This window comes from Osmia lignaria, chromosome 7 (genome assembly GCF_051020975.1).
Source record: "Osmia lignaria lignaria isolate PbOS001 chromosome 7, iyOsmLign1, whole genome shotgun sequence".
In the NCBI taxonomy this organism is placed as follows: domain Eukaryota; kingdom Metazoa; phylum Arthropoda; class Insecta; order Hymenoptera; family Megachilidae; genus Osmia; species Osmia lignaria.
In genome coordinates this window covers 4514497-4527009 of record NC_135038.1, presented here as the reverse complement: position 1 = coordinate 4527009, position 12513 = coordinate 4514497, and the positions used below count along the sequence as shown (strand labels likewise).

General features: G+C 30.4%; 3 protein-coding genes across 3 annotated transcripts; 1 reads left to right on the top strand and 2 right to left on the bottom strand.

The window, feature by feature from the left end:
* Nucleotides 1-154: 154 nt before the first annotated feature.
* On the top strand, nucleotides 155-4535 carry PIP4K (phosphatidylinositol 5-phosphate 4-kinase). The gene is made up of 8 exons (XM_034336231.2): nucleotides 155-292; nucleotides 1071-1168; nucleotides 1589-1699; nucleotides 3243-3381; nucleotides 3459-3758; nucleotides 3826-4001; nucleotides 4070-4212; nucleotides 4278-4535. The coding sequence occupies exons 1-8, from the start codon at nucleotides 155-157 to the stop codon at nucleotides 4463-4465; spliced, it is 1293 nt and encodes a 430-aa protein (XP_034192122.2). The 3' UTR covers nucleotides 4466-4535.
* A 2743-nt stretch (nucleotides 4536-7278) lies between these two features.
* Nucleotides 7279-11116, bottom strand: LOC117609631 (kinesin-like protein KIF23). The gene is made up of 15 exons (XM_034336225.2): nucleotides 10980-11116; nucleotides 10269-10832; nucleotides 10016-10186; nucleotides 9751-9949; nucleotides 9553-9691; nucleotides 9294-9493; nucleotides 9118-9222; nucleotides 8933-9018; nucleotides 8736-8866; nucleotides 8554-8657; nucleotides 8392-8496; nucleotides 8173-8319; nucleotides 7839-8111; nucleotides 7538-7774; nucleotides 7279-7467 (listed from the first exon to the last, which is right to left on the bottom strand). Exons 1-15 carry the CDS (start codon nucleotides 10988-10990, stop codon nucleotides 7279-7281), a joined length of 2661 nt encoding a protein of 886 aa, XP_034192116.2. The 5' UTR covers nucleotides 10991-11116.
* A 166-nt stretch (nucleotides 11117-11282) lies between these two features.
* On the bottom strand, nucleotides 11283-12291 carry LOC117609644 (uncharacterized). Its single transcript, XM_034336250.2, has 2 exons — nucleotides 11909-12291; nucleotides 11283-11739 (listed from the first exon to the last, which is right to left on the bottom strand). The coding sequence occupies exons 1-2, from the start codon at nucleotides 11969-11971 to the stop codon at nucleotides 11386-11388; spliced, it is 417 nt and encodes a 138-aa protein (XP_034192141.1). The 5' UTR covers nucleotides 11972-12291; the 3' UTR covers nucleotides 11283-11385.
* Between the last annotated feature and the right edge of the window lie 222 nt (nucleotides 12292-12513).

Sequence of the window (12513 nt, the reverse complement as noted above, 5' to 3'; positions counted from 1 at the left end):
TGATTATAACATCGCAGTTGTGACTTTTTTGCGCGTTTAAGTCTCGACGTACGAGGCAATTTACAATGATGACAATGTAAAGAAGTTATACTTTTCGTTAAGTGTAACAAAAGTGTTAATAGGAGTGATCGAAGTAGACATCAACGCGAGTAACATGTCCAGTGCACCGCAAATGTCTAGTGGGCTTAGTAAGCTCAAAAAGAAACATTTTCGAGTCAAACATCAAAAGGTGAAGCTGTTTCGTGCAAATGAACCTCTTCTCAGTGTTTTTATGTGGGGTGTCAATCACACGGTGAGTATGTACTAACATATTTACGTGACAGCGTCGTACGTCATCCAAATTGCCATTTTCTTCCTTCATTCTCTTGAAACTGGACAGAATCGGTAATTTAGGAAAAACTGGCATTATTTTGCCAAATTATAATTATTTTTCGTGATTATTTCGTATATATGTCTATACATATATACACATACATTTTGCTTGAGAAAAATTAATTAATTGCTTTCATTAGGGAATAACAAAATTGTAGTTACATGGATGACTTAATTAAAATATCAAGTTAATGAAAGCAATTATGTATTGTATTTACAAAAAGTACAATATGATTTTTTTGCAATGTTTAGCTTTATATTAAAAGAGACTTAGTACAGTAGAATCAATATAAAAGGTCAAAGAGTAATTGGTAAATAAATGATGTGCTCTATTACATAGACATTGAATTTTACTTGTTATTAAATGTCAATCAAGGATGCACTTAAAATGGGTTACTGTACAGAATAATAGAAAGAAATATGTATGTGTAAACTTTTTAATATCCATTTATGGATTATGATATCTATGTACATAGCCGTATCATTTCATTACATATAGATTAGATACGATAGATTTGTTGTGTTCTATCTAAGTTAAAGTAGTAATACTAAATTTAATTTTGTATAATTTATGTATTTTATATTGTAGATTCTTTAAGTTTTTGTACTTAATAGTTTTTAATGTTTACTTTCTCTTTTAGTAAATCTAAAAAAAAGAAAATTAATTTAAGAATGTATTTCTATATAATATATTACAGATAAATGAGCTTAGTCATGTTAATATACCAGTAATGCTCCTGCCAGATGATTTCAGAGCTTACAGCAAGTTAAAAGTGGATAATCATCTTTTTAACAAGTGAGTTAAATTATACTTTATAAACCAATATATATTTGATCTAAAATTATTTTTAAAAATAGTAGAAATAAAGAATATAACATAGGTTCCACTACATTGAATGTTAGTTTAAATGTTAAAAACAATTTTTTATCTAACATAGGATAAAAGTCATTAATGCAAACTTTAAAGCAAATAACTGAAGTAATCTATTCTAAATATATCGCTAAATACTGAATTAGTAGGTTGGTCACTGCTTTTAATAATAGAATCAATGAAGGTCCTCATGATCTAAGATTATAGTTAACGATAAAGATATGCATAATCTTAGTAAATATCTAAAAACACTAAATTTTCAGTTTCATTTTACTTGTATGTTTGACATTTACAAACTTTAAATAAACAATTATGAACGTTTTTATATGTAACTTTCTGTTTTAGAGAAAATATGCCATCTCACTTTAAGATCAAAGAATATTGTCCATTAGTATTCAGAAATTTACGAGAAAGATTTGGTATAGATGACTTGGACTACAAGGAATCGATGACAAGGTAAAAGATAATTTATTTTGTATTTTATACTTTACAAGTACATTGTTTGATAATGATTTTCAGAAAATAACTGGAAGGTATCATTATAGTAGTTATAAAGTTCTATATTAATTTGCAATATATTTTATGAATAAAAAACCAGTTTTATTTTATTTCTTAGATTTCTTTTTTATTAAATTGCACTGCATGCCAGAGATGTATGTATCATGCTATGTGAAAGCTTTTTGTATAAAGTGCAATAGCTGTGGTGCACATAAAAATTATCTGTATGTATTAAAACAGTTTGATACACATTTTTTGTTCATTCTACTATGTAATTCGTTTATTTATTTATAGAATATTGCAGATTTAGAGATTTGACTTATTTTCAAGGAAGATAATGTACCCAATGATTCATAGGCAATTTATTATAATTACAAATTTTGTCTGATATGATTCTGAATTGAAATCTCATCAGAAATCTATTCTGTAATATTAGTAGTAATGTTTTATATTTATAAAAATTGTATCTATAAAATTTTTTATGCTCGTGTATCTTTTAAAATCTATCTGAAAGTAAAGAAAAATCTTATGGTATATATATTGATGTTGTGACTAATATATTCTTTGTATATTATATAGTAATATTTAGTTTTCAGTACAGAATGTAATACAGTACCTTGTAGCTACATAAATGTCAATATTACAAAATAACGAGCCGATTTATTTTACTTCTTTGTACATACAAAACATAGTTTTCATTTGGATGCAATGAGTAAAAACTTTTGTAGTAAATTGTAACATAAGAATTTTGATACTAGATGTCGGGCATTTAATCCTTCGCGAACAGAGAGGCATTGGAATTTGGCTGGGAGTGGAAAGACTCGTGAATTGGTTCGCCGTTCTGCTACTGCTCCTTCGATAACCCTCTCTCCTTCTATTATTTCTCAGATCCCAGTCCTAAATAAGCCACTACGTTCCTACAGTTTTAAACCAAAACGTCTGAGGTTAGCTAGACTTGATTTTTCATTTTGTGCGTGTTGCTTGTGGCTAACACGTTTCCATGAGTTCTTTTATTAAGCACAGAAAGTCAGTTAAAACACATGAAACTGATTTTAAATGATATTCTTTTATGGTGTTGTTCTGAACAAGACACGTGTTTACATCCATATTTCTGTGAAATATTACAGAATAAAATATTAAGAATCACACATAGTCAAAGCATGTATTTAGTTGCTTTAACTTAAAATACTTTTAATCAGAAACATTATGTTCTATATTAGTTTTTCATATTGTATCATAACGGTACATATAATTTATATTGTAACATATAAATAATAACATTATTATGAATCAATTATTAATAGTTAATTTAATAAGTAGTTCCCTTTTTAATGCATGTTAAAATATGTAGTAAACATAAACTAATAGCTACTAAGTATTATACAGAACTGTTGTAAAAAGCAAAATGTTTTCACTGCAAAAAATATATAATTTGTTTTGCTTTCATATAACAAAAATGTAACATATTATTAGAACTAAAATTGTTCTCTCTCATTTTCAGATCGCAACCGATATTGGATGACTCTTCTGGAAAAAGTGGTGCAAAATTTTACCAATCATACGATAAATTGTTCATTATTAAAACTCTTACGAGCGAAGAGGTAGAAAGAATGCATTCATTTTTGAAGCACTATCATCCGGTATGTATTATTGTATAAACTATTATCGTTATTTATGTTTTTACTTACGTATAAATCTAACATGTTTATACTTACAGTATATTGTAGAAAGACATGGAAAAACTTTGTTACCTCAATATCTTGGCATGTATCGCTTGACAGTAGACGGAGTCGAACATTATGTCGTTGCTATAAGAAATGTATTTTCAAATCATTTAACGACTCATAAGAAATTTGATTTAAAAGGCTCAACAGTTGATCGTGAAGCATCTGACAAAGAAAAAGAAAAAGATCTGCCTACTTATAAAGACAATGACTTTGTTAAGGAGGGAATGAAAATTTATATTGGCGAAGAAGCGAAAGCTAAACTTATAGAAACGTTAACTGCTGATGTTGATGTGAGTCGTATACTTTTATCGTACACTCATTTTCATATATTGCATTTATTAATAACTACCTTTACAGTTCTTAACGCGGTTGCACTTGATGGATTATTCCTTATTACTTGGGTTACATGATTGTGCACGAGCTGAACAAGAGAACAGAGAACGTGCTGAAAGAGAAGAAGAGGAGGATAATCACGAAGAGGAAGATGATAGTGAATCGGGTAGCGGACTTGATTCACGAGGTCCAATAGGAGAGTATGTGCTACTCTTGAATATGTTATAAAGTATTATTTTCAGAATTTATAAAATTATTCTTTTCTTAGCCGTTTATGGGGTTGGAGTGGTGTTGCTGGTATGGCAACACCTCCTGAATCACCACATGCCGCGTTGATGCGCGACACAAGTTTACAATATGAAGATGCAATAATTCCTGAATTAGATATTTATGCAATTCCCAGTAAAGAAGGTAATTATACTGTACAATTAATACTTTATTTATTAAGCTAACTTTTCAATTTTATTCTGTTTCAGGTGCACCTACAAAAGAAATTTATTTTTTAGCCATAATCGATGTGCTGACTCATTATGGTGTTCGTAAACAAGCAGCAAAGGCAGCTAAAACAGTGAAATATGGTGCTAATGTTGATGGTATATCAACCTGTGATCCAGAACAATATGGCAAGCGATTTATAGAATTCATGAGCAAAGCTATAGAATAAACCCGTTGTTTGTTGTTGTTAGGCTTGTACATTTGGATCGCTCGTTCGAAAGTCGTGATATAATACTGTCGCTTTTATTATATTTATGTTTAGTGCATTGAATATTTGTTCTTTGCACTTTGATGTTTGACTACAAAGAGTTTTACTTGGTACGTTAATACTGTTCTATTACGTGTCTCAGTATTTCTTATGACATTTATATTGGAGTTAGACGCGTTGCGAGTGGTTGAATTTTGCGAATTACCACTTCAAAGGAACCGATGAAAAATGTTTATTAATATTTACTACCAGTGACATATTTTCTCAGTATTCATTAACAATTTTTATATAAACACAATTGTTAAATATTGTGGTTTTCTTGTGTTCTCTATGTTTCAGTAACTTGATTTGTACTTTCAAAACACGAAACTTTTATTTACGTGCATTATGTGTACAGGCAGAAATACATGAAAGTTTCATAAGATATCAGAAGAATTTGTTTCATAAAGAGATTCTCGATATTCTACTCATGGGTATGCTTCGTATTCATATTTGCCAATATTTTTATCGTTTCGCTGTACTCAACTTGGCATATGAGTGACGTTGAAGAAACTACATTGTCGTACTATTATGTCGTACATTGTTGTTGGTACACATAATGTGCTTTGAAAACTACGTTGATTACCGTCATTTGACAGTAAATAATATCTAGTACGCTAGTTTACTGGGAAATATTAAAATTAATGTTGATGTTACATATGATAATCTCAAGCGAGACACAGTCCGAGTGTTTCGTTAACGAAGCCTACATCTATCGTAAAAACTCTCTCTGATTTCATTAAAGCATATTATGATGCTTCTACTGTCTGTGGTATTATCTGAAATGTTTAAATATTCGAATATTAGAATGTAACTGCTATTACAATGAAAATTCTCATTTTGATAGGTCTAAACAGAGGAGAGAAATTATATTATACGTGCAAGAAAGAGGTACTATATAATAAGAGCTTCAAACTTTAAAAATTACGAGTGAATGTTAAAGTCTGTAAATGTCAGCTCTTCGGTTATTTCAGTTACCGCGAGTCGGTGTTCAGATCATCGATTCGCTTAGTTCGTGAAGTATATTTGCAGGGAACAAAGCGAGTCGTATGTATTATGCACGATTCATGTCTCCTTTAATTCATAAAGTGCTCAAAGTTAACGAATGGATTTTCATTATAGAATTTAAGAAAAAGAATAAAAAATGACTTGTATTCTTCTTCGACACATTGAGGATGGTATGCCAGTTTGTTCTACTCTTAGAGAGGTACGATTAAAAGTATTGGTCATATTGATTTTTCAGCGTAAAAATAAAGGGACGTCAGTACTGCGTTGACAATACGTAAATTTTTGTAACAATATATAAAATCTTTAGTCGTACACGATTCTCAATGTGTTAGAATTTTGGCGCAATCAGTTGCACAAGAAGTCGCTTCACAATTTCGATGCAGGACAATTTAATTAACATAGCTTGACTTTTTCATTTCACAAACTTGTATTGCAACAAACTAGCTTCTAACGAACAATATTCTAAGATCATACACCCTTTTTACTATGGGTAGAAAAAGCGGGAGAATGCATCGTTGCATAACACTCTATCTTTAAATAATCTAATAATCGATTTTTTATAATTTGTTAAAACTGATTATAATATAACGACTAATTACTTTACTAATTAAGATATTCATCTAGTCCCGATACTTTGTATGATTTTATAATCCGTCCAACGAGACGAGTCAGGATATGTTTACGCGCTCGACGCAGGGCTGGAGCTCAGTTGTTTCCAATTCTTCAAACGTTTTCGTCGAGGTTTGTGTACTGTGAGCCGAGACTGCTTCGAGCACGTGAGTTTCTATGCATTTACTGTCTCGTCTCGTTGGATAGAGTATATATGTTGCCAACACATTGAAAAGATAACAAGAGGGAATGAAAATGTAATGCATATTGCCGACGCTGCTGTATTACACTTGCAAAGATACGCTCAATTTCTGTAATGTCATAGTTTCTGTACGATAAAATATCATTTGTTCTTTAAGTTATAGCTTACCGTGATACGGTAGTAAATTCTTCGGATATATTCTTTTCTTCTTTTTTTTTGTTTTTATTTTCTTACTACCGTATTAATTTGACTTGCAACTACTAAACATGTTTCAAATTTGTTCAAAATCTTTGTTCTATTAGAAAGTTTGAAATATATAAATTTACAAGGTGTTTGACTGGACTACCGAAAAATTCCATGATTTTCCAGTTTAGATTTTTATAATTTGCACCGTGTAGAAACGATGTATATATTCATTACTTTGCTGTTGGCAATACATATCCAGGCTTCTGTTGTCCTAACATTTGTATTATTCACAGAGTCTGTGTTGTATGTATAGGCCACGGGAAATAGATGGACATTTAACATATTACGGAATTATAAATAAAAAAGATATGAGAAAAGAATATGTTCAATTTTATTTTGTAATAAGCAAAGTTAGTTAACTTCTAACTAACAATATTTGTCAAAACAATTATATACTTTAAACTAAAAACAATTATTATTTATTTTTATATTGCTAAAATAACTGAATAACAAGATATATATATATTTTTGTCATTAAGTTAAACAAAAATATGCTGAATATTCATGTAAATTATTTGTACTTTAGTTATTGCATAGGATATCAAAGAGAATTTCATCTCTTCGCGTCTTTGGTTCCTACATATATATTATGTATCTAAATTTATCTATAAAAGAAATCTTGAGAATATTTTGAAAGCAAAATAATACGTATAAAAGTTTGCCTAATAAATTAGACACGAAGTTTTTTCAAATTCTTTTCTTCTGATTCACAGCAATCTTTTTGAGAAGAGAAATCTTTAGGTTCTGGGGACAAGTAACTGCTGCGTTTTCTTCTTGCAACAGGTGATACCTGTTTCAAGTATTCCAGGTCATTGAATACAACTTGTGCGCCTCCTCCACTAGTTGGTAATATATCACCCTACAATACAAATATCGTATCGTTTATACTTTATTATAAAAACATATTTCACAATAATACTAACACTAACTTTATATAGTTTAGTTTCGAGTTCACCATCCGTATCCTGTTCCTGTGCAACTAGACAATATTTGGATGCTCTGTCTGTTATATCTTTTGGATCAGTTAATTGCGTAACGCTTCGTTTATGTCGAATAAACGGTTGGAGAATGGTTCCAACTGGAACTAAACCAGGAGGCCGATGATCAACCCACCTTTCTGCACTTTGAGATCGTCTATACCGCAGATTCACTACTGGAATTCTTTCCTAAAAGTTACTGAAGGTAAAATAATTTGATACAATATCATCCTACCTTTACAAAGCAACTCACTTTTCTACTTAACCGAATATCACCACTGTCCTCAAAGGTAACGGTAGACGCAACTTTTGCACTATTTTTTGGTGTAGTTGTAGAAGTGGTGGTTTCTATTGCAGTAGTTGGTGCAAGTATACTAGTCTTAGATGTTGTAGGAATTGCAGTGTCATCTGTTGTTGGTGAGATTGTTTCTTTAGATTCCAATTTTCCTCCGTTATCAATTTTATCGTCATTTATTAGTATCTGTTTGACTAAGTTTAATTTATCTTCTGCTCCTTTCATTTGATTCTAAATAAATATCGAGGAAAATTAATAATTGTATAAGATATGTATAATTATGGCTCTGTACCTGAAGCAGTTCACGTTGTCGGCGAAGTTTACTTTCCAATTCTTTGCTCATTTTATCGGCCTCTGCTTGAATTTTAGTGCTATATTTTTCCTTCACTCTTTGTTTATCCATTGTACGCTGATTTAGTAACGCATCCTTATTCCTCAACTATCAAAAAATATTAATTTTTGTTGATCCTTAGTGAAAAAAAAAAAAAATTATGTAAAATAAAGGCATTACTTCTTGCTTCATATGTCTGATTATATCATTAGCGCTATTTAATCGGTACAATAGGGTGTCGATTTGTCCTTCCGTTTTACATATATGTGCTTCCAAAGCAGATATCTGTAACAATTGTTGAATAATAATTACGATGTTTCAAATATTCATTCGAAAACTTACTTTCTTTTTTTGTTGATCATTTGAGGCCTTCAACGTAGAATTGTCAATTTTCAACGATACATTTTCTCGTTCCATTTTTACCAGCTGATTTCTAAAATTAGTTTCTAAAAAGATGAATTTTATATGAAATTTTAGAAACGAGAGTATTTTATTTGAAATGAATAGTTGATCGAAAATATTACGTTTTTGTCGCAGATCCGCTCGTAAAATATTTCGTTTTTGGATACGAAGTTCTAAAAAGTGCATAAGTGTAGTAATTATTTCATCATTGTGTGGATTCGTTACATCCATTTCTGGAAATGGTCCTCCGAGGCTACAAGAAAATTAATGACATAGTAAAATGATTTCTTGATTTTAAGATGAACTGAATATAATGTACCTGTAAACTAAACCTAAATCGACTTCTAAGTTAGCAGCATCTGGATGACCAGCACTTTCCAATCTGTTCCTTGCTTCTTTAAATATCTATAAAATAAACATACGTATAGTAACACCAAATAAATATGTATAGATTTTATATCGGTTTTAAATAGATATATTAATATAATTTTTCTACTTTCTTACTTTATTAGCTTGTCTTCTGCCAGGTACATATCCAAAATCTAACTTCGAATTTGTAGAATTTGTAACTTGTATTTCTTGACTAACTTCAGCAAATTTCAACACTTGCTACATGAAAAAGGAATAAACAATTTGTTGTTACTTCTTAATAAACTTAATTTTAATGTAAACATCCTTACAATAGTTTCGTCATAGTCGTCTACACTAGGATTAACGCAAACGATCATTCTGACGCTTCCTTCGCCATCAAAATAGTTTTTAAACAGATGCGTTATTTTTGAGTCCCTATAGGGAACTATTTTGTTTGTACCCTGAGTTTGATTTTCACGAAGTATTTCCAAACAAGTTCGTAGTGTCATTAATGAGTTATTTATATTTCCTGCATCCATAAACATAATTTATTTATGTGGTCAAATGTAAAAGATTTTCATTAATTACCTGCTTCTCTGAGTCTTTGACCAGTATTTTTCGAACGATTTGTGCGTTCGCTTCCAGCCAAATCAACTAAAGATAATTGACTGATACAAATAACTCTCTTGTCTTGAACAACTTGTTCACCATCTCTATCCAATGGTGCCTGGTAGAAAAATAATGTTGTAAATGTAGCACTGTAGGAAGGTCATTGAATTATTTTACCTGTACAAGTCTTATAGTAAAAACGCTATGAGATCTACTTGATTCTGCATTAAGAGTAGTATATGCAATGTGCCTCTTCCGTTGACCACGTTCAAATACTTCAAACGCTTCTTCCGAACTTTTTACTTCTATTTCTGTACATCCATGAATGTACATATTTTTGTTTCCATCTTCGCGTATTATTTTACTCTGTAAAGTTCTGAATTTTTCAGTGCTTTCATAAATCTGACGAAATGTTAGCTACTTTTTAGAGAAATATACTCACTTTGTTTTCCCGTCGTGTTCTTCTAGTAGATCGTACACGCTATTATTATAAACTTCTATGTATGTTACAAAGACTGCATATACATTATCCTCATCAACAGTTAAAGTTCTAGATTCATTACTTTGATTTAGAACATCACCATTATTGTCACCATCACCATCAGCTTTGCATCTAAAAAAATAAATTATTAAAACTATCTAAGAATATTTATATACATATGTGATGCACATTTATATGGGTGTACAGAACTTACAATTTAGGAACTTTTCCATTTTGCATCAGTCTTTGAAGTTCATTTTGTCTATCTAATAATGCATCAGCTTCGCTTTGTATGTCAAAACCATTCAACTTGTCTGGTTTAAAAATAAATTTCTTTGCTTGGTAATTTGCTATGCTATTAAAAATGACATCTAAACTACGAGGCATGATGCCTATATCATATGGATTGCCAGACATGGTATAAGTTTTACCACTTCCAGTTACTCCATACGTAAAGAGTAAACTATTTTTACCATTAACGAGATTTTCAACAAGTGGCAAAGCTACAACATCGAATACTTCTTTTTGAGAAGCATTTGGACTAAAAACATAACTAAAAGATGTCTGAATAACTTTATTCGTGGTGCGAATATTTGTTTGCCCTGTTTCTGGTGGTGTAACAATTAAAGTTGTATCAGAAATAATTTTTATACAAGATACATCATTAGGATGGACCATGGGTCTCAAACGACAAAATACTTTAACAGGTTCTTTGGGTGCATCGTCAAATTTCAGTCGACTTGCAACTTTACGTGACACAACAGGTGGTTTCGAATACCTACCGAAATTAAAATAATAATGATATTATTATTACACATCATTATCTCTTATATGTATTAATATCGTCAATAAAACGTACTTTAATTTAAGTAGACACAATCTGAAAATATATTAAATTACTCGAAAATAAAACAACGTAACTTACACAGATTTCATGATGGGTTCAATTAATACTTTTCAAAGATTAAAGTTTGCTTCATGTAATTGTTTCAGCAAAAATTTTTACAACTGTTATTACATTCTATTTACTGTAAGAATGGTTATTGATGGTTATGCGCACATTATTTAACGAGGTTTAAAATTTAAACGTGTTTAAAGTGAAGTCAGCTTCTAGATCATTTAAGGCGCGTTTCTATTCAATAGAAAGTGTAAAAAAAAAGATGTTACAAATGTACATACCCTTAGCTATTAGGAAAAATTAAAATATTTGGTAGGTTCTATGAAAGAATAAGACATAGCTTTGGTAGTAAAACTTTACTGAAGAAAAAAAATGTACAGTATAATATTGGTACATACACTCTATACAATCACATAATTTTTTACAAATTTTCTTATTTCTTTTCCTGTATATCTGGCCTTAAATGTGTACCATCGCAGAAAGGTCTATTTGATGTTTGTTTACAATTACAAAGCCAATAAGATTTAGTTTCAGTTACGGTAAAATGTATAGGCCTTTGTTTAATTTTCAAAAATTGATTCTTATGAGTACCATCACAGAATGGTTGACTATGACTTTGACCGCATAAACACCATGCATATTTTTTACCAGCTATACAGGTATACTTAAAAGGTTTATTATCATATATAAGACCATTTTCTGTTTGTTGATTTGCACTGTAATACTCTTTTAATGGATTTGTAGGTATCTCTTTGTCACTGTCCTTCTTTTCAGAATAACATCTGATCTGAAATGACATAATAATAATAATTACTGGAATAAAAACATAATAAAATCTGCGATTTCATTTAAAATTTTGTAGAAACTAAGTAAAGACCATTTATATCAGGCGATGAAAATAGATGAATAATGTTTTTTCTAAATAGCATATAAGAACTTTGTACATTTTAACTTACATTTCGATAATTTAAGATATTACCACGTACGTATTGTGGAATTCTGATTAACGTTACATTCATGGTTAGCACCTTAGGTTATCTTTTTGCTACTAAGCAAGAAGAATATAATGAATAAGAACACAACGGCTAATACTTTCTTTTAGAATTATTATTTAAATTACAGTTACTGTTACTTTACAGAATTAAGTAATTGTTAAAAGGACTGCGATAGAAGTTGAAAAATAGAATTGAGAGCACTGTTGACAGAACTTTCAGCGTGTGCCTAGTAAACTATGACTTAAATGACTAATTACAGTTATCAAAGAAATGTGTAATAAGTTTTTTCAATAGCTGTAAAATGTATTTACAAATAATTACAGTATGTATGTAAGTCAACACGATGTAGAAAATTAACACGAAACTGAAGAACTATCAAAATAAACGTTTGACAAATTTGTATTTTAAAAAGACCGCCATTATTATTTTAAAAATTCGATCCTAGCGCCATCTATACAGAAACGGTGGAAACTACATGACAACTTAACGACACGTGACCGGCGGGGTCCTAGACACCCCAAGATGACATGTCGGTATGCAGAGAGAGTCGCCAGGGGTCCCTAACA

What these genes read in the sequence shown, in the direction of transcription:
- PIP4K (XM_034336231.2), top strand. Translation starts at nt 155, where the DNA reads ATGTCCAGTGCACCGCAAATGTCTAGTGGGCTTAGTAAGCTCAAAAAG. An exon ending in TGTGGGGTGTCAATCACACG is followed by an intron (nt 293 to 1,070) that starts GTGAGTATGTAC and finishes AATATATTACAG; the next exon opens with ATAAATGAGCTTAGTCATGT. An exon ending in CGTTAACTGCTGATGTTGAT is followed by an intron (nt 3,759 to 3,825) that starts GTGAGTCGTATA and finishes CTACCTTTACAG; the next exon opens with TTCTTAACGCGGTTGCACTT.
- LOC117609631 (XM_034336225.2), bottom strand. An exon ending in AATGGAAAAGTTCCTAAATT is followed by an intron (nt 10,187 to 10,268) that starts GTAAGTTCTGTA and finishes TTATTTTTTTAG; the next exon opens with ATGCAAAGCTGATGGTGATG. An exon ending in TCAGACATATGAAGCAAGAA is followed by an intron (nt 8,320 to 8,391) that starts GTAATGCCTTTA and finishes ATTTTTTGATAG; the next exon opens with TTGAGGAATAAGGATGCGTT.
- LOC117609644 (XM_034336250.2), bottom strand. Translation starts at nt 11,971, where the DNA reads ATGAATGTAACGTTAATCAGAATTCCACAATACGTACGTGGTAATATC. An exon ending in ATATCTTAAATTATCGAAAT is followed by an intron (nt 11,740 to 11,908) that starts GTAAGTTAAAAT and finishes ATGTCATTTCAG; the next exon opens with ATCAGATGTTATTCTGAAAA.